This window comes from Mustela nigripes, chromosome 14 (genome assembly GCF_022355385.1).
Source record: "Mustela nigripes isolate SB6536 chromosome 14, MUSNIG.SB6536, whole genome shotgun sequence".
NCBI lineage: Eukaryota > Metazoa > Chordata > Mammalia > Carnivora > Mustelidae > Mustela > Mustela nigripes.
The window spans coordinates 41,717,806-41,744,765 of NC_081570.1; the positions used below are offsets into that span (position 1 = coordinate 41,717,806).

Consider the following 26,960-nt stretch of genomic DNA (forward strand, 5'->3'; position numbering starts at 1 on the left):
GCATTGTTATAATTAACGTACTTGGTCAAATAATTCTTTTAATCAATAAATATTTATTAAACTCCTACATTCCAAGCAGTGTGTCAGAACTGGGAATACAGCATGCAGAGGTGAGTGTATCATATTCCCTCCCCTTAAGAAGTTCATTTGTGAGGCAGATGTGTGAATGTTATTATGGTTAGGAGCAGAGTATTTGACAGCAGAGGGGACATTGAGATTGGATGGGTGGCCACGCACTCACTGAAGTTGGGAAGGAATGCTGGGAGAAGAGAGCAGGTTTGAGTAGTTTTTTACATTGAAAGAACAAACTCCTGGAATTATGGATCCTTTTTTACATGTGTTTTTTGAATTATTTCAGTTCACGGGCCCCTCCCATGAGAGCTCTCTTCATGTACATTTTTGTGCAGTGTCTCTTACCATGATGTTGCTGAGATGTGTTCAGCAAAGCACCCAGTGTAATTAGTAGCAAGACTTGAAAAGAGAAGTGGTTCTTCTAACTTCAAGAGCGGCTTCCATCTCTTTCCTTTGCCTCTATTGCAGTGTTACAAGTCCTATAGATGGGAAGTCCATGGAGTCTATAACAAGTGTGAAGATATTCCATGGATCAGAGTATAAAGCGAATGGAAAAGTCATCAGATGGACAGAGGTAAGGAAATGAAACTTGGCATCCTTGATCCCCCTTTTTACAACTTTTTGCAAGGTTCAGAGACACACTGTGGGCGGATTCTGGAGGGTTAAGAAAAAGAAAATATCTATTTACTTTCGATACTCCAATTCCTTCTGGCCTGTGTTAGCTCACCAGGAAGAAATGCCACCAAGTACAGCCTGAAGCAATCTGGTTTCTCTTCCTTTTTATTAAGAAGCTTTGAGAGATTCGTTTGCATTAGAATTCAAGAAGGACGCTTCTCTGAATAGTATATACCATCTGTGCTATATTCTTCAGAATGCTGGGCTGGTTATGCTGTACTCACAGTTAAATTTTCTTAGGTAACAAACACAGTCTTTTAAAAATGGGCTTATTTCACCAATAAGAAAGCTAAAGCTCAGAGACTCAGTAAATTGTACAAGATTACAAGGCAAGTGAGTAATGGCAAAGTTCTGCATCAGACCCAGATCCAACCAACTCCCAAGTTCTTTTCCACCGTACGTTCCCTTTCCTGAAAGCTGTATGAGCGGCTAACCAGGAGTTAGCAGGGATGCTGTATGTATGTACATCTCAGACAAATCAGGAAATTTATTCTCTGAGAATAAATGCGTAGGTTGTAGGTCTCTTAATTTCTTTTGAACCTGAGTTATACTCCTTCATAAAATAAAACATTAAATGGTAAGACTTCTAGAATTCCTTGCAGCTTTAAAAGTCTTAATTTAAAAAAAAAATCTGTGACTCCTAGCTTTTTCATTTTACACACAAGGTAACTCAGGCTAAAAGAGGTCTGATGCTTTACCCAAGTTCACACAGTGGGTTCATGAGAGCAAGAGACTAGAACCTTGTTCTCCATTTCTCAACCTTTTGTTCCAAGTAACTTAGCCTTCACACCACCAGACTCAGTGTTTTCCCATTGCAGCTCGGTGGTCTCAGCAGCTTGCTTTGTAATGATTATCCCTTTGACAGATTTCAAGTAGTGCAGAGTCTGGGCCATGTGAAACTCGTTATCACTTACGAGTAGTTTCATCTCTTCTCCCTTTTTTTTGCTCCCCAGTAATCCAGTGAGGTAGCAAGCAGTGTGACCCATCTCATTTGCATAGTGAGAAAACAGGCACAGAGGCCTGGCAGAGCAGGGGCCAGAAGTTTTATGATGCCCACTGTGGAGCTCTGCCCATCATTTCGTGGTGCTATTTTCACGAGTGCATGGGGCTTCCTGGCTGCCCCCTTTGTAGTACTTAGCATAAGCCACCTAGCAGTAAGCCATGGGGTGGTATATATAAGCACTGTGTGTTTGCATATCTGTATCTTCTGTCTTATGCTTTTGTATCATTTTACAATAATGAAGGAGGACAGGGGCTTTCTGTTTTTAAGGCATAATTGGGCATTAAGAAGTCAAAGGGCTTGCTCATGACCCTCCTGTGTGTGACCAGTACTCATGACTGTCAGTCCCACAGTTTTGCTGTGCTTCTGATTCTGTCCAGGGCCTAGTGCACGGCTCAGTTTGTTGTAAGGTCACTAGTACAGTTCTGGCCTCAGCAGCGGCATGGCCTTGTGACAAGAAAACTCTGTGATGCAAGCCCAAAGATTTAGATTCTTGAATTGGTCTTGCCTCTGAGGACTTCTGTGCACTTGAGTAACTCACTTCTCTGAGTGGTATGTAACATGAAGGGGCTGGGTCCCATAATCTGTAAGAGCTCTTCTCCGAGATTCTAAGATTTTTGCAGAAGATTGTCCACATAAAAGGATTACCTTTTAGAAATACACAATGCTAAATGTAAGCCTTTTCTGGTTCTCAGTAGAACATACCATCATGACCATGGCCGAGACCAGAGAGATAGGCAGGTCATGTATTCCTGCACATCTTAGGGGATCAGGGTGCTCATACACAGTGGCTCATGCACTTGTTTTTTCCCCACATCTCCTGGGCCCAAGGCTAAAGTCTCTTGTTTGGGAAACAGGTGTTTTTCCTAGAAAATGATGACCAGCACAATTGCCTGAGTGATCCTGCCGATCATAGCCGATTGACTGAGCATGTTGCCAAGGCTTTTTGCCTTGCTCTCTGTCCCCACCTTAAGCTCTTGAAGGAAGATGGAATGACTAAACTAGGACTTCGTGTGACACTTGACTCAGACCAGGTAAGAAGAGTCTTAAGTAGCCTTGGAAGCTGGGCTTGAGCAGTGTCTGTATTTTTTGACATGTGAGTTTCCCTGCATCAAGAAAACTTGATGGCCTTCCCTCTGTTAGTAATGTATGCAGATGTACTTCCTGGTGAGACTGGCTGAACCATTTCAACCTCGGCTTCCTCACCTCACTGTCTTTCAGGGACTCCACTGTGAGTGTGGGGTAAGGAGGGGAAGTGTGTTGAGAACCTGCCACCCGTGTGTGGATGGCATCAGTGCTCCTCTTTGAGACTTCCCAGTTCCACCCTTCAGAAATCATTCTGCCCTGAGCCAGCAGGTCCCATGCTGTCCCGTATCCTGTTTTCTCAATCCAGTTGCAGCAGGCTTCTGCTGACAGACCTCTGTACCCGTAGTCCTCAAGGTAGGACTGTCCGCATTTCCCCTCTTGTCAGTGGATGAGGACTAGATCCATTGGCCCACTAGTTTTCCTGTCAGCTTTGGTCTCCTATGGCCAGGCTTCCCTTCCTGTCTTACTATTTTTGTATGCTGTTTGTAGTAACAATCTGCCCCCTCACCCCATTCCTTGTCCCAGTGTCTCTCTCCTGTGGCCCTATAGTCTCTCTTTTTTTTTTTTTTTGGATTTTGGATCCCTGTGACATGTCCCACTGCTCATGCTTAAATGCAGAGTTGTGTCACTATCAGGGAAATGTGAAAGGTTATGATCGGACCCCAATTCCTGCCTAGTCATCAATCAGTGTATTTATTTTCTACCTAAGATCTTGACCAGTGCGATACTAATAAGCATATCAGGATAATACAAATGAGGTCTCCTGGTCCTTTCTTGAATGATACTGATAACCTGGTTGGAGAATTGCCTTACATAAAACAATTAAAGAACAAGCAATTTTCTGCTGGGCAGGGGCCCTGTTATATTCATCTTTGAATCCGTGTATGTGTAGGTGCTCAGAAAATGGCTTGTGGGTGCATGAATGGGTAGGAGAACAGATGTTCAGTTCCTGCTGTTAAGGAGTTGTACCTTGTGTATCTCTCATTTTAATTTCCGCAACCAAAGATTTAGGTATCGTTTCTGACATTCCATACTGCTGGACATTCCATACTGGGGGTGCTGCCCCTGCCCTTTCCTGGGAGACTAAAGCCTTAACCAGTTAAGTGTCTTGCCGAAGGTCTCAGCTACCCAGTGGCGAAGATAGGATGAATACATGACAGCCTGATAATAAATGACAATTCAGGGAAGATAAGGAGAACCTTGTGTTCACTGCTGTGTTCTACCCTGTGGCCAAGGACATCTCCTTTCCAGCTCAGCCTCCTTGGCCTTCTCTGTCCAGTAACCTGTCATCCCCTTCTCTCTGTGCCATAGGTTGGCTACCAAGCAGGAAGCAATGGCCAGCCCCTTCCCTCCCAATACATGAATGATCTGGACAGCGCTTTGGTGCCGGTGATCCATGGAGGGGCTTGCCAGCTCAGTGAGGGCCCCATCGTCATGGAACTCATCTTTTATATTCTGGAAAACATCGCATAGACAGAGAGGACTTCATTGTTTTTCTGTTCAGACCTGTTGCAACAGCAGTCATACCCAAATCATTTGCACTTTAGAACTGGAAGATTAAGCTTTTGTTAACACTATTAAATAGGGGGGTGGGGTGGGAGTGGGGGTTTGGGGACAGGGGTGGGAAAGGGTGGTCGGGGGGACAGATGTTCCATAATTCTGAGTCTTCTATGCATTGTCCACCAAGATCTGGGCAGCTTCTGTTACTGCACAAGTTATGCTATCCTTGCCGCTAACCCCTTCCATTACTGTAGACAAAAATCCTGCTCCTCTCTTTTAAGATTTACTTATGGTCTTGTGCTCAGAAATGCTCAAGTGGGTACAACCACCACCAAGGATGGGGTTGGGAGGGCAGAGGGGAAATAAAAAAAGAAGCATTGGTCTTGCAATCTTTGTACAGAATTGATACACTGATTCTGTCCCACTTAAATCACAGTGACTTCACGTAGAATTCACACTTAAATGTTTTTTATCAGATCATTCACTGAAATGAATCAGAGATCCAGTGGATTATCTCTTCCATCCAAGGAGGGCGACTCAGTGTAAGTGAGGTCACTTGGATAGCAGAGCTGAATTCAGGGCTGCTCAGGATCTGCCCGAGTGAATGGCAGGCATTGAAGTGGGCCTTTCTGTGAAAACTGACAGAATACACTCAAGGCAGTTTTAGTTCTACACTAGAGGCATTCAAAAAATATTTTATTGAGAAATAATTTAAACTTTCAAGGAAATTGCAGATAAAAAACCCTACATACACTTTACCAAGATTCTCTATGTACATATTAACATTTTGCCTCATTTGCTCTAGCTTTCTCTTTCTCCTTCTCCATAGAGTAAGGCATTTGAGAGTAAGTTGCATATAGCATAGTCATATACTCCTCAATAATGTTTAATTCTTAAAAATTAAATCAGTTTGTGCATTCCTGGCATTCTTTAGCAGTTACGCCTGGTCATCTGTAAGCAAAAGCCCTTCCTTTTCTCCTATTCATTCATTTAATTTTCCTTGTGGACCCATGGATCACTTTTTGAGTAGCTCTAATTCATTATTTTGGTGCTCAAATGGTCTCAGCTTTGGCCAGAGAGAGCCCCTTCAAGCTAGCTCCTACATCCTTGTGATATGCTCCTACCATTTTCTTTTTGAACACTTCCTTTTCTGACCTAAGAACATGTTCTCAGCTCATCTTGTTTACCCTGCCCTCAACTTTCAAATCAGCCATGGTTTCTTTTAGTAGGGGTGGCATCAGAAACCAAAATACGGTTTACCCTTAATATATGTAATATATGTGATCATTTTTTCTGTTAAATTGTTTTTAGTCATGAACCAAATGGATTTCACAACTTGGTTTGGAAAATACTGGACTAGGGCAGCTCCCTTGTCACTGCCATCTTCTCGAAGCCCTGGCCAAACAGGAGTCAGTCCATCCCTAAAAGCATAGCACTAAAAATCCCCTAGAAGCTAATGCAGGCCTCTGGGACAGTGAGAGTCTTTTCCAGCACTTAGAGCGGGGCTTAGCATTTGGCAGTCACAGGCTGTGGAACTACAACAGAGCAGCAGTTTTCCAAACAGAGGCCCAGAGACCTGGCCTTGTACGTGTGTTCATCCCTCTTCCATGGTGGTCAGGAGAGGGAGGATTCACATTCTACTCTCTGTCTCTCCATACGCTTTGTTGATGGTAGCTAAAGAGCTCTGTGATTGTGACCTTTCCCGGAGACTCAGAGGTACTCAGAACTTCTAAGGGGAAAAAAAAGCAGATGCCTAGAGCACACCAACGTGTAAGGACTGAACCCCAGAACCACCACCCACCAAACCTGACAGAACAGGAAACACTTAATAGGGGCATGTGTTTGGGGAATAACATCAAGTATGGTCTACATATATCTTAGCAGAGCTTCTACAGGAGCTGGTTCCGTTTTCCTATGAGAGTTTACCTTCATGCTCAGTACATGCTACAGTTGTAGCTGTTTCTTTTGGATCAGTGCAAGTTTTCGAATTCCACTAAGGACAAGCTCTGGCCCTGCATAGTCAAGGCCATTCTCAATTGTATAAAATATCCTTTGTTTAGTAAAATCATCTTGTAGAGTTGAACATCAAGTTACCAAAGCTGGTTTACTTTTTTCCCTTGTTTTATCTGTTTCTATAAATTGTATATTGTAAGAATGATATAAAGTGGAGGGTTAAAACCCCACATTTCTAAATAAGTGAAATATTTCTAGAACATAAAGATTGAGCTATAGAGCCCCTTACAAAGAAAACAATTGCCAGTCTGGTAACTTACTAAATTTTTAAAAAATAATGATTGAATTCTTACCAAATGTTAGGCAGTGTAGGTTCTCCAGGTATTTTTATCAACACATTCTGAGCACCTGTTGGTCTCCAGGGCTACAGAAATATGGGACTTTGTCCTGTGTAGGCTCCCATCTAGTGTCTTCCCTCATCTACTATGGTTCCTGAATGCTGGTGGGCCCAAAATTTCCAAATGAACTGACTTGTATTATAACTAATCCCTGGGGAATAATTTCTGCATCTAATGTGTTTCAGTCATCAGGCAATCTGCTGAACATTTTCTGTAGTATGTTTGTGGTAGTAGTTTTTATTTTAATAATGTAATCAGATTTTTAGGGAGTGAATATGTGGCCAGAAGGGCTGAGGAGTGGAGTAGGAATGATAATGCCCACTTTAGAGCTGGGAAAGCTGAGGCCCTAAGAAGGAAGTATCTGTCTGTGATGGAGCTGGACCAGGTCCAAGCTCCCTGGCTCTACGAATTTCAGCACAGTTTCATTCTAAGAGGAGCTACCTTAAGGGACAAGATTTTTTAGGAGCTACCCACAATATTTAGGAAACATGCTCAGCATCTGGAAGTAACAAGGTGGGTTTCACAATGGTACTATAAGAAAGGAAAATGATGTTAAGTTCACAAATATTTTGCCCTTTTAATAAGATAAATTTCTTAAAAAAAGATAAATTTCTCCCGTACTTTATTCAGTTCGTGAATGCTGAAGAACTTAACGTCTTGCACTAGATTGAAAAAGAGAATTTAAAATGTAAAGATTTGGGGGTTGTGACCTGTTTCCAACTGCCCGTGAGTCACAGATCTCTGATGTCTGGGAGCTGCATTAGGACAAATCTTAGGACAAGGAAGCTGGGCAGGCTCCTCCCACCAGCCATGACCCCTGCATGCTTTGGGTGCAACAAAGGCCTTTTAAGAATCTCAGTTTCCAAGTCCAGTGGGCGGCTTTGTCTTGCCTTTCTCAGCCTGGAGGTTCTGTTTTCCAAAGCAAAGGGTAATAAAACGGACTGATGTTAAACAGGTTGTGAAGGGAAATCTCTGAGGCACAGAAAACTACTATCAAATTAGAATAGGGCATTTCCAGCAGAGGTGTGAATTTAAAAACTCTTAAGCCTGGTTAGAACCTCTGAGGATAATCACAACTGTCTATCCGGCCCCTTAGTAAGCATGGGGTGGGGTGCAAACCCTTAGGGGAAGACTAGGTTAGGGCAGGAATCCTCTGACCACCCCTCTTTGCTCTAGGCCACCTTGTAAAGGCTAATAACAACCTTTTTCATTCTGGATTACTGCTTGACACACAGATATGACTGCAATTTAGTGTTAGCTCTCACATCTGTAGAAATTTTGGTGGTAGTAAGACTGACCAGAAAACTTTTAGAAAATAAGTCCTTTGTCATTCCTGTTCTGTTACCCATGAACAGCTCTGCTCTTAAGGCAGGAAGCATGGTCCAGCCCTATCCTGGAAAGACACAAACAGCTCAGACCTTGAGCTGTGCTTATGCATAGTGACCAGTGAGCTGAATGTATTTGCTTCACTCATAGCCTTTAAAAAATACTGAGGAATGCTTTGTAGAACCTAATGCTTCAAAAAAGGAAGAGGAAAAAAAAAAAGATGTTGAAGTTTATTTCTAAGAAATGTAGAATATTGCAGTTTTGAATATTAAATCTAAATCTATTGTAACTACAAATCCCTCCGTTGTCTCCATCCGTTCAGAAAAAGCCAAGGAGAGTTTCTTGGGAAGGAACTAAGGTATTTCTCTAGGTGATCAGCAGAAGACATAGGCTTCCTTCAGAGAGGAAGCCACAGCAGCAGTTTCTGTCAGTTAACAAACATTACTGCCACTCTGCCTTTTAAAGGTGACAGGGAACAGGGCTTTTATTCAGGACTTTGATAGTTACTCTGCATATAGAGTGTAAAATCCCATAATGAATTAGACCTACTTTCTTAAATAAAAACAGCTAGATAAAATTATATATTTATATATTTTTTTCTTTTTTTTTTCTTCCTTCCAGTTAACAGTCGTTTAGTCTTAGGTGCATGGACCAAACCCGAGATGCATCCTTGCCCTTACTTCCCAGGACCACATTCCTGAATGTCCCTTCCCTCCTCTGCTGCGAGCTTTGGGAAGCAGGGAGGCTAGTGCAGCAGCAGTCAGGAGCCAAGGCACAGGCACAGCTGGGGTAAACTGAGTTGAGTGGGACAGGATGCCACTGACCAAGTGGAGTCACGGAACCCTGCCCCCACCCTAGGCCGGGGTGGGGGGCATTCCCGATCACCCTCAAGTTCTCCCATCCCTTAGTTAGATCTTTTAAAGGCACATCCAAAAATGTTGCAACTGGGGGCTGGGGTTAAGCTACACACAGTTGCTACACAAGGTTAAGGGGTTGGAAGACTCCATGGCACAGAGCAATGAGGCTACTTTTGCCCTGCTGGAAAGGGAGGCAGTGGAAGGGGGAAGGGACTCCTGGAATCCAGCCTGCTGTGGTGGAGGCCCAGGGAGGGGCCAGGGCTGTGTGGTCAGTAATGCACATACTTCACAGATCTTTGGTGCTTGTGTAGCAGCATCTTCCTTATGTACAAAGCCTGGGAAAAGTATGCTCCCGCACACAGTCGCTGGCCTGTCTCCTCTCCCGAGACGGACTGTCTCCTGCACGAGGGCATAAAGCATATGTGGTTAAGTCTAAACCACAGCGAACATGTGAAGAGTTCAGAGAAGATTTCCTGCAGACAGATCTGGGATCTCTAGTTCTCTTGAGGATCATGATAAAATTATCCCAAGCTCTACCCAAGTTTTTCCTCTTGGTTGTCCATACAGATGAGAAAAGGGAATACTGGAAGAATCTAACGGCAGAGGTTCAAGGACTCAGGCAGCTGCCCACCTTACAGGCCCCTGGGCTCCAGGACCAGCCAGTTCTCAGTGACTACTTGCATGTCTTGGCCACTAAGAGGCTCCCGCAGCCTCACCTTCACCTCCAGCTTGCCCCCAGTGGGCTTCCTTCCATCTAGGACCTGTGCAGACCACAGAGAGAGAAATGGTGACTAAGAGGGGGCAGGGGCTGGGAGCACACAGCTCCCTAGGCTCCTAAGTCAGGAGAGGAACGAATGTCCTGCAGTGCCAACACAGGAGTCTCCATTCTGTGACCACCCTGCACTCCTGTTTCTTAGTGGTTTTAGGTTATCTTACAAAAAAGTAACATGTAAGTCTGACTAAAAATCAATGTTCTGAAGTGGAGATGAGAAACTCAGAGCTCTGTCCACTCAGTTTCCCCATGGCAACTCCTGGAAAAAACGGTTTGGCTTCAAGCTACAGCCTGAAAACCACCAAGCCCAAGCCCAAGCCCATACTTCACAGACAGTGCAGAGTGAAGTGAATGGTAAGGTTATATAGCCACTATGTGGCAAGGCTAGGACTAGAACCCAGGCAAAGAGTTTCTTTCCACCCACTACACTGATTTCCCCATTGGCCAGAGCCTGGGCAGCTGCAGCACTAAACAGTGCTATGGGCTCAAGCAGCCCACCCACCTGCAGCAGGACCAATACGGAGAAGGCTCTGCGTGAGAACGTCTCCCCCAAGACAGGCCAGGAGTGGGGGCAGGCTCACGTGGTGGGGAAAGCCCCAGCCTACAAAGGCATCAGCAAGGATCTGGGCTGAGGCCTGCCAGGGGCATGAATATATGTGCTTATGGAACATGCTTCTTGCTGGACCTTCGTGTCCTCCCATCAGAAACAAGCTCTCAGGGCCCCTGCCTGTGAAATTCAGTGAGTTCACAGTTTAAGGAGCTGTCTGGAGCCCATTCCTAAACACAGACTACCTACATTCTGGAGGGGTCCCCAATCTGGAACTACTTATCAGCTTTATGCCCAGAGCTTGTTCCACTTCATCATGCTGCTAGACAACTGCCCCAAACACAACTCTGCCCCCACCAAAACCTAGGAATTTGTGCATGCCAAGTTGACAGCAACACTCAGATCCCTAAAACCCCTCTAATCCACCATCCCTGGGAACTTAGGTGACTCAGAATACTGCGGAAAGAGTATCACTACTTCTTGTCCCGTGTTGCTATGGAATTTTCTGACCCTGTCAATCTCTACAGTTGTGGCAAGGGAGTAGCACCTAATCTATAGCACATTTATGCATGTCTTATAATGAATGGGCACCAGAAACCTACAATAGGGACTGCTGTTCAATGAATATTGGCTCTTACTTGCCAAGCCCTCTGGTTTGCCCATCCTACCTCCACAATCTCTCTGATCTCACACTCATTCTCCAGCCGCTCCAACTTCACGTGGGCTGTGCCAACCAGCTTATCACTTCTGAAGAAGGATCTGGGGAACCAAGAATCAGTAGAGTATCAGACCAGGAAGAGCAGGGAAGAAGGCAGCACTGAGACAACTGGGCCCTCTGCAGGAAAACTGAAAAGCAGTAGGGGCAGCAACAGAAGCTATTCCTTCCTCCCAGCCATCTTGGCAGCGTAACTGACCAGGGCCTCACCCTTTGTGGAAGATTTCAAACTTGATTCCTTTGCTTTGGATCACCCTCCTGAAGCCCCGGTGGTTTCGGTTGATGTTTAGTTTGAAGAGTTGATCAAATTCTGCAAGAACGGAATAAGACAAGAAGTGGCTCAAGCTCCCAAGATTTCCCAATGAAGTGGAAACAGAGGCTCATAGCTGGCCTCCCCACCTGCCCCTGCCCCCCCTCTGCCTGCAATTCAGAGTAACTGCCACCAGAGGGTGGTAGAGTTTCTAGGTCCTGGCCTTGGGAGCCCACACAATTTTTGTACTCTTATTAGACACAGATTCTACCAAAATGTGAAGAACTTGGATTCAAGTCCCATTTATACCACCTCCTTGCTGTGGGGCCCTAGGCAAGTTCCTCTACCTCCCTGAGCCTCAGTTTCCCCAACTGCTTTACTTCCCAAGTTGAGTAACCAACTAAGGTAAGACCCGAAAGCACTCTGAAAACAAAAGTGCTGCACTCATGAGAGCAAGCAGGAGGAGAAAGCAGTCCTCACCTGGAGAGTTTGTGTTCTTCACCACAGCTGTTTTGTTTTTTTGAGCCTGGTCCTAAAGCAGTAAGATGGGAGAAGTCCTATAGTTGCTCTATAGGGCAAAGAGCTCTAGGCTAAGTAAGTCAGTGTTGAGGGAAGTGACTGCCCTCCTCTAAGGAATGTAATCAGGGGCCTTCAAACCTTTCCCAGCAGCCAGACCTCCCAGGGAATGCAGAGAAACTGAGCACAGGGTCCTAGAAGAGGGCGTTCAGGGGATCCTACCTCTACCTGAACCTCACCGAGTTAGGGTAGTGGAACTCAAACCGCACAAAGGCATCCAAGTCATCAGGAGTCACCCCTGTGAAGGAGAAAGGGGATCTGGGGTCAGGAGGAGGAGCCAGGAGCCCTGTGCTTGATATGAAGGGAGAGCCAATTCCTCTCTACTGGCCGGGGGTGAAGTGCCTAGGCAAGAGACTGGAGCAGACGAGGCCTTAGGACTACCTGAAGGGGCTGGGAGGTTCATTCCCCGGACAATGATCAGATGCATTTCTGTACTGTTGAGTTCTGAGAAGATCCTATAACCAAGAAGAAAAGAACAAAGTGAAGGAGAGCAGTAGGAAAAGGTTCCCTCTTCCAGTGCCTGCTTGCCTGCCTGCCTCGCTGGGAGGTGATCAGGAGAGTAGGCCCAGGGAAGCAAAGCGTGTCTGGGAGAACACTAGCAGAGCCGGTACACAGACCTCAGACCTACGTGACCCCCCAGTCTGGAATTCCTTCTGCAGCCACCACAGCTCTGAGCTTTTCCCATGCGGACAACCACACCCAACTCCTCCCCAGTCCTGTCCTAGCATGGAACCACAGTTTCACTTGGGCTTTGGCACCTCACAGTCTGGAACGTCTTCAATTCAAAGTGATGGCTGGGAGGGTCAAGACCCTGAGCCTGGGCCAGCTGCAGGATCTCAAGCTGCTTCTTTCGGTCCTGAGCGAGATTCTCAAACCTGACAGGGATGGGTGGACCCATCAATATGGCAGGGCTCATTTTCTCCTCCCCACCCAGTAAGCTCCAGCCCCAGGCCTGGCACTTACTTGGTAGTCTCAGCCACATTGCCCTGGTGCATGAACTGCTTGGAGAATAGCAGACACTTCTGAAAATGAGGACCCAGGGTGACTCCAGAGCCCACAGTAAGCCTGTCTAGGTTGGCATTTGAGGCCTGATTTCTGAAAGCTCCAACCTTCTTCTGTAGTCTCAGCCCTCCTTCCCCCAGCACATACTCCAAGGCCACTGTTCCCAAGTTCTATCACACCTTTCTGCCCAAGTTTTTGCTGTTTTCTTTCAAGGACAGCCACGCCCCAGAATTCACTTGGCAAATTCCTATTCTTCCCTCAAAACCTAACAGAAACATCACTTCAGAAACAGACTTAAAGGCAACAGTTCAGACAGATATACACATACAGAAATACACACATCCATCTTCCTTCACACTTCTCTCTTGCTCCCATCTTCAAAGTATTTTCCCTGTGGTCACAACCAATAAGTAGAAGAACTAGAATTTGAATCCAGGCCCGTTTGACCTGAGCACTACACCTTTCCCTGAAGGGGCTGTGGGCACAGAAAGCGGAAGACAAGCAGTCCACTGACCTCATGTTGCTCCAGAAGCATTTTTTGTAGCTGGGCATACACCTCCTCAGCCTTCTGGGAGAGTCGCAGGTCCTCATGGTGAATGAGGATGAAGTCACCCTCCTCATCCGTCAAGGGTGAAGGCACCTGCCAGGTCACAAGGCCCCTCAGGGGCCCCAAAAGTCAGATTATTCCTCTACTGAGCCTAACAAACGCAAAATCCAAACTAAATGTTTCCCCAGTGTCTGCTAACCTCCAGTGATGGGAACTCACTGTCTCCCATTCTATCCCAGGCTGCCACAATGCTCCACTTTCCACTAGCCTTGCCCTGCCTTGTCATCTCTGACCACAGGCAGCCCGTCTGCCTTCCCTGGCCTCTCCTGGGGCCATGGGATAGAGTAGCACAAGGAACAAGCTCTCTCCCAGGTGTTACCCTATCCTAGCTGCACCCTACCCCCTCCACGTGGCTGCTTCGTTCCCTGTCTATTAAGGCTGCCAAATGCCTCCTCTGCCTAAGAAGTCCTGTTGCTCAATGAGGTGAGACTCACCTTGGAGAGGTCCACAGGTCGGCCAGCTCGTACCTGGGTGATTTGAGCCTCAAGGCATTTGGCTACCCTTAGATGGGCTTTGGCCTGCTCCAGGTCCTGGCCACGCTTGGCCTGTAAGGCTGCCCGCTGGTACTGCAGTTTCCGTGCCTCTAGCAATGCGAGCTGCTCCCGCACTAAAGGATAAGGGACAATGGTTACAGCCAGGCTTGTCCCTTATGAGAGCCCTTACCTTTCCGGCCCCCTTCTCCCCAACTCACCAGATGGACTCACTGACTCCCTAGAACTTGAGGCCTTGGATTCAGGCACGGCCCGGAACGAAGGGACCACAGGCTTCGCTGGCTTCTTGGCCACTGGGGCCTGGGCTGGGGACTCATCCTGCAGGTGCCCAGGAAGCTGTCAAAGGGGATCTGCTCCCCGCCCAGGCTGTGGCAGCTCCCAGACCTGGGCTCTCTGCCTAATGCTGCACTAACCTGCTGTATAACCTGAAATGAATGGCTTTCCCTCCTGGGCCCTAGAGAATCTCAGAGCTGGAAGCAGCTTCAAAACCTTCTTGGGCCCTGGAGTCTGAACCTGGGCCCTGGAGTCTGAAAGACGCTGGTCTGAATCTAGCTCTGCTAACTCCTAGCTGCGTGCACTTGGCCATGATTTTTTCCCAGTAAAACAGAAGAAAGCTTACCTACCTCACTGGGCTCATTAGTTTTTATGAACAACAAGTCTGGGTTTATCCCTCATCTGTTATTTGCCCCCCAACCAACCCCTGAAGTCTCAGGCCCTCAGCCAAACCTCATCCTCATTTTCCTCTGCTGGGGCCGTATCCTCTGCGGAAACCAGCTTCTGGGCAGCTGCTAAAGTAGCTGCCACTGCGTCGTCCTCGGTGCCCGTGGTGGGCTCCAGGCCAGGAATGGGGGGGAACCCTGTGCAAGACAGAGACAGCTAGCAGAGGGGGAGGGTGGCCTTGGGGAAGCTCTAGGCTGCTGCGGGCTTTAGCTGGGTCTTCTGGCCATGGCTGGGATGGACGGCTTCCACAGAGTAGACGCAGATATGGGAGAAAATCTTTCCCTCTCCCCCTATCTTGCTCAGAGACCTCCTCATAAAGCCCCTACACCAAGCCCCACTCACCTGGAGGAACAGGCAGCTCGGCAAAGTCAACCCTCCGTCCTGCCCGGTGTGCTCGAATGGCATCCTGATATTGCTGCAAGGGAAGGGAGGGCCTTACAGTGGGCAGCAGTCTGCCGGCTCTATATGGGGAGGAAGACAGAAAGCAGCCCCAAAGGGAAAAAGAGCCCCTGAAGCAGCAGGAACTCCAGAAAGACAGAGAGATGGAGATTCAAAGACTAGCAGCAGCAACACAGAGCAACGGCCTGGGGAGACAGGCCGACACAGGGCAGGGCAGCTGTGGGCCCACCTTAGCAATACGTTCATGCATCCGGGCTTTGCGCTCATCCCCACTGCTCCGGGCCTGGATGCCTGCCTCCCGGTACTTGTTCAGTCTCTGCTGCAAGGCATCCAGCACCGTCTGTGGCTCAGCAGGGGCCCCTTAAAGGAGAAAAGAGATGGCATCAGCTCTGCTGCCCCTCCCCAGGTCCCCACTCCGCAGTTCCACCCTCCCATCCTACCTGGGGCTGCTGGAGTGTCTGAGGCCATCACTGGCTGCACTCGCTCCACTGCTGGGGATACAGCTGATGGTGCTGTGAGAGCCCTGGAAGCCTGTGGAAGGGGCTTCAGATCTGGGGACCCAGAGGAGAGGTGGAGGTGGAGGTGCATGGCCAGTCCCAGCCCTGAAACTTCCCAATCCCAGCCTAAGCAGCAACTACCCCACTGTCTCCATACTGACCCTCAGGTGCGGGGGGCATGGCACTCAGGTCCACAGGCTGTCCCTTCTCCAGGGCCTCTAGGACTGCACCAAATCTCTACAGTAGGAAAAGAAGGTATGGGCATAAGACTGGGAACCTCTTTGCTGAAAAAACTCCCCCCTCAGACCAGTCTCACTCATGCTCAGTCTATATGCGTGACCTTGAGCAGGTTCTTGCCCCCATCAGTGAAACAAGGGGTTGCACACAGAGCTTGAGTCAGACGTCATACCTTCCCGATCCTCATGAGCTCCCGGGCACGGTCTAGGTCTCCAGCCCGCTTGGCATTCAGGGCAGCCAATTTGTACTCTCTCTGTCGAGCCAACAACAGGGCCTGTGGGTCTGGGTCTGGGTCTGAATCAGGTGGGGCAGAAATGCCAGGACCACCCAAGAGGCTTGTCTCCATCTGGGAGGACTTGTCTATTAAGAAAAAAAAGCCCGCAGAAGGGGCATGAGTGTCGAAGAAGAAGGTGCACACCCTGGGTTTCCAGTGCCTACAGGTGTGAATGGTGTGACGACCTTTTAGTAGGTGCAACTAATGACAATGGACAGTGTGGCAGGATGGGGAAGCAGGCCATGAACTCTGGCTTTGGAGACTGGGCCAGGACTTGGAATGTCTCCAGATACCTGGCTCCACGGTGAAGGGAGCTGGGGCATCTGCCTCAGGGTTCCTGTCAGTTGTTTCCTGGGGGACAGGCTGTCTCTTGCCCAAGGCCACTGGAGGTGGAATCTCATCCTCACTGATCTTCCTGCCTTTCCTCACAGCAGCCAGCTGGGCCTCCAGAGTCTGAAGGAGAGAACCAGAAGCTCTGCCAGCCATCTCAGCCTGAACCCTGCTTGAACTCAGGCCAGGAATCCTTCACAAGGCTGGTGGGGAAGCCTCCCCTCTTGCTGCTTTACCCAGTACCCTCAGCCCCGATCCTCCCAGCCCTGCTCTCTGGCTAGGCCCAACCCACCTTTAGGCCACGCTCACAGCGCCTGGCTTTGGCTGCTTCACCTGCCTCCTTGGCACTGGCTGCAGCCTCCCGGTAGTTGTGGATCCGATCCTCCAGAAGAGCCTGCAGCCCCCGAGGCCCTCCAGCCTGTAGATACTTCAGTTCAGGGCATGGCCACTCCAGGGCCAGCTAGGCCCTTGCTGCTCCCTCCCTGCAAGGAAGCTGCCCCAGAAAATGGAGCTCTTGGATTCAAGGAGAAGGAAGAGCCTAAAAGCCTCAAGGTGGGAGGCAAAGATGCACTGGAGAGGCCAGAGGCCTTGTCAGAGGAAAACACAGAGGCTTAGACAATCTGTGGAGGCTAGGAAACGGCTGCAAGGGGTGGTCTGGGAGAACAGAGAGGCCTTTGAGGCTGGCCAACAACCAAGCAGTTTCTCATGTTCTGCCTCTGCATGGAGAAGCTGCTGGAGGAGGACCCTGGAAAGGGTTACTGCAGCCTTCCTACGCAAGCCATGCAACGTGCACGTTACACACAGACACAAAGGGGCATCAGAGGCACACAGGATCTCTCCAGAACCTACCTGACCTGCTGGGATCGAAGCTGTTAGCGGAGCTCTCTGTACTGGAGCTTCAGTGTCTTCCTGTCCCTTCTCCTCTTCAGAGCCACCTGGACTAGCTGTCTTATCATCATCCAGGGGCCCAGTCTCCTCATTCGCACCCAGGACCTCCTGCAGCTCAGTCTGGAGAGACATAAGTCTCAGGAGCTTGGGAACCACAGAGCCATACCCATGACAGCATATGAGAATAAAGGACCCTCTCCCCCAGCAGTATTTCCCGGCATCAGTCACTGTGCCTATCACTGCGTCCTCGTTACCAAAACACTCTTTTAATCTGACCAAGGAGAGCCTTCAAAACAGTGAAAACTCCAAATCTGAAAATCTCTGAATGCATAGTTCAGACCAGACATCAAAAAGACCAGTTTTACATTGCAGTTAGGAAAATGGGCCCAAGAAGGGCAAGGCACTCACTCCACCTCACAACACACACAGAAACAAACCCCAGGCCTCCTCCACAGGCTTGATCACAGAGCCCTCAGACACCAGCGTGGCAGACCCACCAGCAAGTCTGCATCCTCCTCCAGCCCTTCCTCCTCCTCCTCCTCCTCCACATCCCGCATACAGTCTGCAGCCAACTTCTCGATGTGGGCCATAGGCAGGGGGGCTGATGGAAGAGGGTCACAGAGGGTCAGGGCAGGCAGAAAAGGTCCATGAGGAGGGTGTTCAATCCACTGTGCCAGCAAGACACACCCAGATAGAATCCTCCTTCCCTTCCACAGCCAAAGTCCCACCTGGAAAATTCCTGCTTTTCCTTATGACCCAGCTCAAAAGACCCTGGGAAAAGCTGGGGAAGCTTCCTGGGAATGCTCCCTTCTTGGCATTTTTTGTTGTCATAATTATTCATAGACCTGTCCATCCATTCCCCAACCACACTTTTAGCACATGTAAAGAGTTTTAATGTCCAATGGAGCTTCATGATAATTCTGCAAGATAGGCAATACTATCCCCTTTTTATATGAGTAAACTGATAATAATATCCATGTTAATTTTCCTCACACTACAATCCTCGTAAATGGCAGAGCCAAGATTCAAACCAGGCTCATCTAACTCCAAAGTGTGTTTGGACCAATAGAGAAGGGCGGGCCATGGGTCTCCCAGACCAGTGATGCCCTTCCCAGCTCCTCCCACTGTCCTCAGCTCAGGGGCACGAGAAGGTGGGGTGGTTCTCGAGAAGGTGGGGTGGTTCTCGCTAAAACAAAGGTGGGACACTCAGATCCTCCCAGGCTTCAGGTCTCTGCCCTCTTCCAAGCTGGGGAGGGGGATTCCACTTTTCATTCAACACAATTTCTATACACTTATTATGTGCTCAGTGTGGTCCGTGCAGAGCTCCTCCTCTGTAATGGGCCCTGGCTAGGGCTAAGACAGAGAGGTGAGTCTGTCTGAGAATCAGACTGCTGACTGTCCATAATGCAGAGATGCACAGTCAGAGGAGTGAGATTCCCTCACACAGGTGTATGGGCAGGGCAAGACAGCCTCTTGGTGGGAGGGCTGCAGAAGGATGGATATCAGAAGGACCAGGTGATCTAACTGGCTCCTCCCAGATGTGAGGAGAGAACCCTCTCTACCATCTGCCTAAACCCATCTGGACCCAGCAATGGGCCAGCCCAGTGCCACAAACTCACCCTGCCCCTTGGTTGTGGGTTTCTTGCCTGAGGCCCCTGCTTCCCCAGTGAGGGCCAGCAGTTCAGCCTCAAGATCTCCATCATCTTCAGTCTCCTCCATCCCCAGCAGCATGTCCTCAGGACTGAACTCCACAAAGAGCCCCAGCTGCAAGAAGAGAAGGGTTCTTAGGAACCACACAATGAGGACGAGTCCCAGAGCCAGTCTTAGGCTCCTTTATTATGTGTGAGGCCCAAGATGAGGACAGGGAAAATGAGGCCTACAACATTAGCCTTTGTGAAAATTATCTCCCTAGTCACTGTAAACAACACAGTAAGACTACCATTGCCATTATTATTACTCAGACCATATGAGTACTAGCTGTCAGGCATGTACTTAGCATTCTACATGATTATCTTCATTAATTCCCATAATCCTGAGACATTAAGTCTTTTTTTTTTTTTTTTTTAATTGTGGTAAAACACATATAACAGGGGCATCCGGCTGGCTCAGTTTGGAAGAGCCTGTGACTCCTGATCTCAGGGTCATGAGTTCGAGCCCCACAATGGGTGTAGAGATTACTTAAAAATAAACCTTAAAACAAAACAAGGGGCACTTGGGTGGCTTGGATAGTTATGGATCTGCCTTTGGTTCAGGTCACGGGCTCAGGTTATGATCTTGGGAGTCCTGGAATGGAGCCCCACATTGGGCTCCCTGACCAGTGAGGAGTCTACTCCATCTCCCTCAGAAACACTCCCCCCACCCCCGGCTCTTGCACACACTCTCTCTCTCTCAAATGAGTAAATAAAATCTTTAAAAAACAAAACACATGTAACATAAAAATTATCACCTTAACTATTTTTTTAAGGTAAGCTCTATGTCCAATATGGGGCTTGAACCCAGTACCCTGAGATCAAGAGTTGCATGCTCTACCGACTGAGCCAGCCAGGAGCCCCTCGCCTTAACCATTTCCCATGTTCAGTTCAGTGGCATTAAGTACCTTCACGCTGTTGTACTACCACTGCCACCAGCCATCCACAGAACTCTTTTCACCTATTCAACAACTCCCTTTCCCCCCACCACCCCGTCAACCACCATTCTACTCTGTCCCTAAGAACCTGACTAAGTGCCAGAGATAGCATTTAAAATAAAGGTCTTTGTGATTTCAGTCTATGCTCTTTATTCCACAAGCTCCCTTACCCACCTCTTTTAAGACAATAAAAATGGACTACGAAGTCTCAGAACCTGGGCCCAGAAGAAGTAAAAGGAGCAGACTGGAGGGCAGATTTCTGTCTCCCACCTGGGCCACAGCCTTGTGTCCCTAAGCAGTAAAAACTCTTCCAGTGGCCATAGTTCTCAAGCTCTGGCGTCCTTGGCTGACAAGCAAAATCATGGCCCTGAATGAGAAACCCATGACAGTGATGACACCCCACCAGAACACCCTAAATTTTGTGGCTCCTGAACCCTTCAGACCACTCATATGGAGATGGCAACGGCAGAAGGGTGCCTGGGTTGAAACACAGCAGAGTTCACACCTCATCCCCCACATGAGGGTGACAGGGGCTAGTCAGAGGGTCTCTAACAGCTCTCCCAACTCCAGGAGGAACTGTTCAAAATCTCTGGACTAATGGGGAAACTAAACAGGTGATCAAGCTGTCTAGAGAGCCCCCAACCCCAGACTGGCCTGGGAGTGGAAGAGGCAATATCCATACCTGCTTTGCAGCTGCCACACCCTGGCCACTGGCCTGGGGGCCTTTCCGAGGTCTTGGCCCTGGCATCTTGACAGCCTAGGTACCTGTCTGATGGGGAGGGGAAGAGACTCAGACTGGAGCAGGCTACAAAGCCCCACCCCCAATAGCACTACGTGTGGTAGGGTGTGGCTCGTAAACTGTCAATCCAGAGAAGAAAGGCAATCTTGACCACCAAAGGATGGAATACTGTCAAAGGAATCATAGCACTGGAGCAAGCAACATGGGAGGTGGAAGGGATGGGGCCCACCCATTAATGGGTTTAAGTGGAGAGTGTGGACATAGTAAGAACTTACTGAATCAGACTGACCAATTTGCTTTAAACCCAAGAGCCTCAGTGAGGGGGAGCGGCACAGGAAGGCAGATTCAGGAACCAGGTTTGTGCAAGGCTGGATAGGATTCAGAATGGCTCTAGAGCTGTGTTGTCAAACATGGTAGCCATATGCGGCAACTTAACTTTAAATTAAAATTTAAAATCCAGTTCCTCAACTAGTGGCTTCCACTGGCCAGCTGAACATTTTCATCACCACAGAAAGTTCTATTGGACTGTTCTGCTTCAGAGATCTCACAACCTTTCACAGGACCTACTATGTGAAAGAACATGTGCTGGGCACTGCAAGAGCAGGAATGCCTCTGACACCGTCTCAGCCCTCAGAGTGCACTTACATGGTGGAGACAGCCTTGACAGTGGACTAAAACCACACAGGGCTGCTGCAGGGGCCCTGTATCCCCAGGAGCCGCCACTTATCCAGTGGAGAGAAAAGGCTTCATGGAGAAAGTGATGCTTGTGCTGAGTCAAGAAAAAGTTGGGGGTAAGGAAGGGTTATGGAATCCAGAGGTAACAACCTGATAATGGCTTCAAACTAAGAAACAATTTGATCTGCACAAGCTAAAGACCTGGGATTACTGGGACATAAAAGTGTGAGACGGGAAATAGCACATGAGAAACTGACAATCCGTACAGGAGGCAAAATGGGAAATCCTTTAAGTCTAAGGATCTGGGCACGGTCCTGAGGGCAGTGGAAGTGACGGGACCAGATGGGCAATTCAGAAACCTCCCTCTGGCTGCAGACGGGAAGAGGAGGCTGGAAGCCTTCTTGGCACCGAGCATCTCGCAACGGTCCCCATGAAAGTGGCGAGCGGAGGGGAGCGCGGGGGTGGCGTCGGGGATGGAGAGAAGCGGCTGGATTTCACACTTAGAGGGTAAAATCAACAGGGCTCCGAGGTTAGCTGGCTGTGGGCGCACGGGAGGAGGCGCTCAGGGTGACTCCAGCCGTCAGAGTTCGCTGACTTAGGCCGTCACCTGAGCCGGGGGCTCGAAATGAGCGGACTCAGGGAAGAAACGAGGTCGGACAGGCCGAGTCTGCGGGTCCGGGACTTCGGGCAGGGAGCGTCGGTGCTGGGCCGGGACTCAGAAGACAGCGAAGGGCGCAGGGGAGGCGAAGCCGAGGGACCCCACGGCCGCGCTGCAGGACGCGCCGCCCTGCCTTGCCCCAGCGCCTCCATCTCCCCCGCAGCCCTGTATCGCCCCTCGCCGGGGTGTGAGTACGCTGCATACCTCACGCCGGATCCGAAACCAGCCTGGGCCTGATCCTGCCTGGCACCGCCCAGGGCTCCCGCGGCCCCCGGGCGGCGGCGGCGGCACGGGAAGCAGCCGTGACAGGAAGCGACCCTGCGGGAGACGGCTCGCGCTCTAACACGTGACTCCACGGCCCGTAAGGCGCGCAATACGCATGCGCAAGGCGAGATGGGCGTGACCTTCCAACAGGTGACTCGAAGCGTGAGGTTTTCAGTGCGCAGGCGCCTTCGGGCAGGTAGCGCGACGCTCGCGGAGACGATAGTTAGGCGGTTATGGGGTGTGCCGCTGCTTGCGTAAATGCAGTAGGTGCGTCCCAGGCCCCTACATTTACAACTCCGCTGCCAAGCTTCCTCCCGCATTCCGAGTACGGTGCTCCGCTCACACTCGCCCCGCCCCCTCGGCGTGGAGGCGGGCCTGGCCCAGGCTCTGCCCCAGAGGTGGGCCTTCTCTGCTAGCCTGCTGCGCCGGGATTGTCTTTGTAATAGAGTCTAGAGAAATGAAAATGGGACTCACTGTTTGTTTCTGAATCACTCAGCAATTGAATGTATCTTTTCTAGTGAGAAGGCAGGTTGAGTACCTAAGACAGGCAGTGTTGATGGCACCTCTTCATGAAGTCACTTCAGACAGTTTAACACGAAGCGATTAGGACGGTGAAATGGCGGGTGGAGGCGTGATACAGAGAACCTTGACGTGAAACAAACGCCCCAACGCACTCCCGCCTAATCCTGAACTTTTACAAAGGACTTTTCCATTTTCTTACTGCCTTTGGGTCATTTTCAAAGAGGCCTTCTTTACCATTTAAAATTTAAGTTTCGCACTCATAGTTCTTCTCTTTAGTAAGTTTTGTTTTATGAAATACTTAATATATAGAGAGATATACAATATCTCATATTTGCTTGAATGGAAGGTTCACAAAGGCAGACCTTTCTATTTGTTCTTAAAGTTGTCTCCGGTGTTTAGAACATCGCATGGTACCTGGTAGGTACTCAATATATACTTACTATTTTTTGTGTGAAAGGACATAAATACATAGGTATCTAACACGAATTTAAGAAAAAAAACAGTACAATACAGCTGAAACCACCCTACACCTCTCATGTTGCAACCGTTTCCCCAAAGACAAACCTACTCCCTTAGTTCTACTACATATGTATAGATCCTTAAGCAATCTACAGCGTTTTTTCTTTGCAAGATTTAACATTGTATCATTGGTATCACTACATATATTCTACAACTTCTTTTTCTATTCAACTCTATCTGTAAGGTTCATTCACATCTAGCAATTTTCCCTTCTCTGTGGTATTGAAGAGTATGAAAATAGGGGCGCTTGTGTGGCTCAGTGGTTAAGCCTCTGCTTTCGGCTCAGGTCATGATCTCAGGGTCCTGGGATCAAGTTCCAGGTTGAGCTCTCTGCTTGGCAGAGAGCCTGCTCCGCCCACCCCCCTTCTCTGCCTACCTGTGATCTGTCAAATAGATAAAATCTTAAAAAAAAAAAGTATGGAAATAATCCACTTTCCCAATGGCAAGTGCTATGAACATTCCTGTACACAACTCCTGGGGAGCAATGTGTTTCTCTAGGGTTTATACCAAGGAGTGGGTTTACTGGCTTATAGGGTTTCTGCATTTTCCAGATTAAATTTTACCAGATCATCCCCAAAGTAGTTTCGGTTTACATTCCTGTCAGTGGAGCATTTGGGTTCCAGTTGTTCCCTATGGTCTTGGAAAGGTTTTCTAATATATGTGAAAGGATTTTGACTTGCAGGCCTCATTTACTGTTTCCATTTTGTTGGTCATTTTATGTGTCTTATTCTGTAGATGAATTATTCACTCATTATTCCTTTTTATTGTGTAATCTTTACTAACACTGATCCTGCATTATATGCAGTTATAATACTTTTTTCTGAATTATTTGAGAACTATTTGCAGATGTTCCAGTTCACTCATAAATATTTCAACAAGGACATTATCTTATATAACCACAATAACTTACCACTAAGTTTAGTATTTACATAAGACATCAGATATGGTTCCTAATAATGTTTATGATTGTTTGCATCTCGATGCCTATGACTCAATCAAGGTTCACATGGCACATTTAGCTGTTTAGGTTTCATTTCTCTATTTTCCTTTAGTTTAGGATTTCTCCATGGATTTTTGGTCTTCTGGGATACTGATATTTTTGAAGAGGGACAGTTGCTTTGCATAATATTTTCCCCCTCAATTTTGATTTCTGAAAATTTCCATCAGTAGGTTCGGGTCAAACATTTCCGGCAGGACTATTACACAGGTGATGTGTTTTTCTCAGTGCCTGACATAAAGAGGCTTTAGATGTCTGTTATATTGTTGGAAATGTAAATATGAGAACTGCAGTTACACAAAAGCCCTGCCAAGATTTTGACTGAAACAGACTTGTGTTTAGAGGTTACCTCTCTTTCATTAGACTTATTTCTTGGTATCTTGTATTTTCTGTGCCTTCTAAGTCTTTAATTTAAAGATTTGTTTTTATGATAAACAATAACTTTTTTTTTTTAGAATTTTTATTTGTTTATTTGACAGAGAGAGATCACAAGTAGACAGGGAGGCAGGCAGAGAGAGAGGGAGAAACAGGCTCCCTGCTGAGCAGAGAGCCTGATGTGGGGCTCGTTCCGAGAACCCTGAGACCACGACCCAAGCCGAAGGCAGAGGCTCAACCCACTGAGCCACCCAATCGCCCCAACAGTAATTTTTTAAAAATTATATTTTCTACCTATTTGTTGATAGGGATTATTTATCGCTGGTATTACTCGTAGCAGGTTTTTTTTTTTTTTTTAAGTATTTATTTATTTATTTATTTGAGAGAGAGAGAGAGAGAGTAGGAGAAGGCGGGGTGGAGGAAGAAGGAGATAGAGAGTCTTAAGCAGACTCCACACTAAGCACAGAGCCCGACATAGGGTTTGATCTCACAAAGCCTGAGATCGGGACCTGAGCTGAAACCAAGGGTTGGACCCTTAACGGACTGTGCCACCCAGGCATCCCAAGCAGCGGGTTCTCTTTTGTAAACTAATTCTGTTACATTTACATTGTTCAAAAGTTCAAAGATACATGACGAACAGTAGTAAGTCTTCTTCTAAAGCCTGGCCATAGCCATCTAGTTCCTTCCCAGAGGCCACCAATGTAATCAGTTTCTTATCTATTCTCCCACAACTATTTTATATAGATACACATAACTGTGTGCATACCATGTTGCCATTAAATAAATGGCAGGGTTAAAAAATAAAAATCACAAGGTGGCCTATTGTTGGAGGGGTGGTTTGGTCTTTTAATCTGGCGTTTGTAATGACTGTAAACTTCTCAAACACTCTAGAAAAAGGAAATTATTTAATGGAAAACTTCAAAATACCTGACAGCCATTCCCATTCAGTATGTTTTGCTACAACAATTCCACCTGCCTAGAAAGAGGAAATGAAGCCCTTTGAAAAGAGCTGATCACAGTCCTTCCTCGTGAGGCCCTTCACTCCCTCAGCGCGTACAGTACATCGTCCTGGCTGACGTTGAGTCGCACACGAAGGAGCAGGTCGTTCCTGCTGGGCTCCACAAGGAGGAGGCGGCAGGAGCCCAGGTGAGAGCACACTGCCATTGTCTCTGACATGGTGGGGTACGGAAGTCCCTCCATTCTGCACAGTGCCACGTGTTGAGTGTATACCTAGAAACAAAAAAGCAAATCCGAGGTCAGATGCCAGAAAGTGAAAGAAGAAAGAAGGTAGTACTGGTTCTGTACCTGATCATTTATTTCTTCCCATAGGCAAATCAGATACTTCTTACCCAGGTGATCCTCAATACCCTGAAGGCATCCACAGGTGCCCCTATGGGGCACAAATGCGGGGGTGGAATGCTAATCAGGCTTTGGACTCAGGATAGGTCTGAATCCTGTTCTTTTTTTTTTTTTTTTTTAAGATTTTATTTATTCATCAGAGAGAGAGAGAGAGAGAGAGCGAGCACAGGCAGACAGAATGGCAGGCAGAGGCAGAGGGAGAAGCAGGCTCCCTGCGGAGCAAGGAGCCGGATGTGGGACTCGATCCCAGGACGCTGGGATCATGACCTGAGCCGAAGGCAGCTGCTTAACCAACTGAGCCACCCAGGCGTCCCAAGTTTTATCTATTAAACATACTGCCACATCCCTCACTTGTTAATGGATATAAAATATCTAGTAATTGTCACTTATACAAACAGTCCTAGTCTCCAGGGAATGAGAATTCCTAATGAGACTGTTAAAATCCAAGTCAAATTTTGCTATAAGGGCATTTTCTTTAGCAGATAATAGTGCACAGGTACTAAAGCAAGACCCCTGGGAAAGCACAGAGGCCCAGGGAGAATATTACATAAAGAGAGGCAGGTCGCAGTGGGAAACCTGGATTCCTAAAGCGTCTCCAGGGGGCCAGCAAGCCTGCCACACTTTCTGGTCACTTTTCTCTTTAATAATCGCCCCCCCACCCCACCCCCACCCAGGCTGGGAGCTTGTCGGGAGCAGGGACATTGACCAAGTCAACCCAGGGTTCCTGGCACACCTTCACAGTTAATGACACATTGTAGATGTTCAGGAAATGTTTACAGACTAAAACGAAAGCCACTGTGGCAAAGAGCTGCCTTAGGCTCTAGACTGTGTTGCCCACACTCATGGGCAAACATAACTAGCAGTTTAAACAGAATTTAAAGAAAACAGGAAAGGAAGGACAGAAGTAGCTGGACCTCTCCATTTGCATGTCTAAAATACAGTCACACAGACAGACATATGCACCCCCGGGGTACACACTCAAACACCTTTAACAATCTTTCAAGGCAGCCCATTTATTATTTAGTTTTAAATAGACATTTAAGGCACTAAAAGA

General features: G+C 47.9%; 3 protein-coding genes across 13 annotated transcripts in view; 1 reads left to right on the plus strand and 2 right to left on the minus strand.

Annotated features, from left to right (window-relative positions):
- The window catches only part of ZFYVE9 (zinc finger FYVE-type containing 9), a 205,471-nt gene extending 200,749 nt beyond the window's left edge, over nucleotides 1–4,722 (plus strand). For all 4 annotated transcript variants that reach the window (XM_059374726.1, XM_059374725.1, XM_059374728.1 and 1 more), the window contains 3 exons: nucleotides 541–646; nucleotides 2,605–2,781; nucleotides 4,145–4,722. In XM_059374726.1, coding sequence (XP_059230709.1) covers nucleotides 541–646; nucleotides 2,605–2,781; nucleotides 4,145–4,306 — 445 coding nt within the window. In that variant the 3' untranslated portion in view covers nucleotides 4,307–4,722. The remainder of the gene's footprint in view (nucleotides 1–540; nucleotides 647–2,604; nucleotides 2,782–4,144) is intronic.
- Nucleotides 4,723–7,236: 2,514 nt separating this feature from the next.
- CC2D1B (coiled-coil and C2 domain containing 1B) lies at nucleotides 7,237–22,469 on the minus strand. Of its 5 annotated transcripts, XM_059374732.1 has the most exons (26): nucleotides 22,075–22,164; nucleotides 21,183–21,306; nucleotides 20,481–20,567; nucleotides 18,792–18,936; nucleotides 17,670–17,773; nucleotides 17,134–17,292; nucleotides 16,577–16,702; nucleotides 16,248–16,407; nucleotides 15,853–16,040; nucleotides 15,605–15,680; nucleotides 15,387–15,497; nucleotides 15,176–15,306; nucleotides 14,890–14,962; nucleotides 14,554–14,684; nucleotides 14,028–14,145; nucleotides 13,771–13,943; nucleotides 13,244–13,369; nucleotides 12,691–12,749; nucleotides 12,486–12,602; nucleotides 12,109–12,182; nucleotides 11,907–11,965; nucleotides 11,632–11,683; nucleotides 11,112–11,211; nucleotides 10,855–10,945; nucleotides 9,499–9,628; nucleotides 7,237–9,266 (listed from the first exon to the last, which is right to left on the minus strand). In XM_059374732.1, the coding sequence occupies exons 3-25, from the start codon at nucleotides 20,544–20,546 to the stop codon at nucleotides 9,500–9,502; spliced, it is 2,568 nt and encodes an 855-aa protein (XP_059230715.1). In that variant the 5' UTR covers nucleotides 20,547–20,567; nucleotides 21,183–21,306; nucleotides 22,075–22,164; the 3' UTR covers nucleotides 7,237–9,266; nucleotide 9,499. The 5 variants fall into 5 exon arrangements, with proteins under 5 accessions (XP_059230715.1, XP_059230716.1, XP_059230712.1 ...); XM_059374733.1 differs by lacking the exon at nucleotides 21,183–21,306 and having other exon boundaries at nucleotides 22,075–22,167; XM_059374729.1 differs by lacking the exons at nucleotides 17,670–17,773; nucleotides 21,183–21,306 and having other exon boundaries at nucleotides 22,075–22,469.
- Nucleotides 22,470–25,433: 2,964 nt separating this feature from the next.
- ORC1 (origin recognition complex subunit 1) overlaps nucleotides 25,434–26,960 on the minus strand; it is a 28,970-nt gene continuing 27,443 nt past the window's right edge. For all 4 annotated transcript variants that reach the window (XM_059374737.1, XM_059374736.1, XM_059374738.1 and 1 more), the window contains one exon: nucleotides 25,434–25,777. In XM_059374737.1, the coding sequence (XP_059230720.1) occupies nucleotides 25,586–25,777 (192 nt within the window). In that variant the 3' untranslated portion in view covers nucleotides 25,434–25,585. The remainder of the gene's footprint in view (nucleotides 25,778–26,960) is intronic.

What these genes read in the sequence shown, in the direction of transcription:
- CC2D1B (XM_059374729.1), bottom strand. Translation starts at nt 22,454, where the DNA reads ATGCGGGAGGAAGCTTGGCAGCGGAGTTGTAAATGTAGGGGCCTGGGA. An exon ending in ACCCACAACCAAGGGGCAGG is followed by an intron (nt 17,293 to 18,791) that starts GTGAGTTTGTGG and finishes ATGTCTCTCCAG; the next exon opens with ACTGAGCTGCAGGAGGTCCT. An exon ending in GAACCTCCCAGCCCCTTCAG is followed by an intron (nt 11,966 to 12,108) that starts GTAGTCCTAAGG and finishes TCTCCTTCACAG; the next exon opens with GGGTGACTCCTGATGACTTG.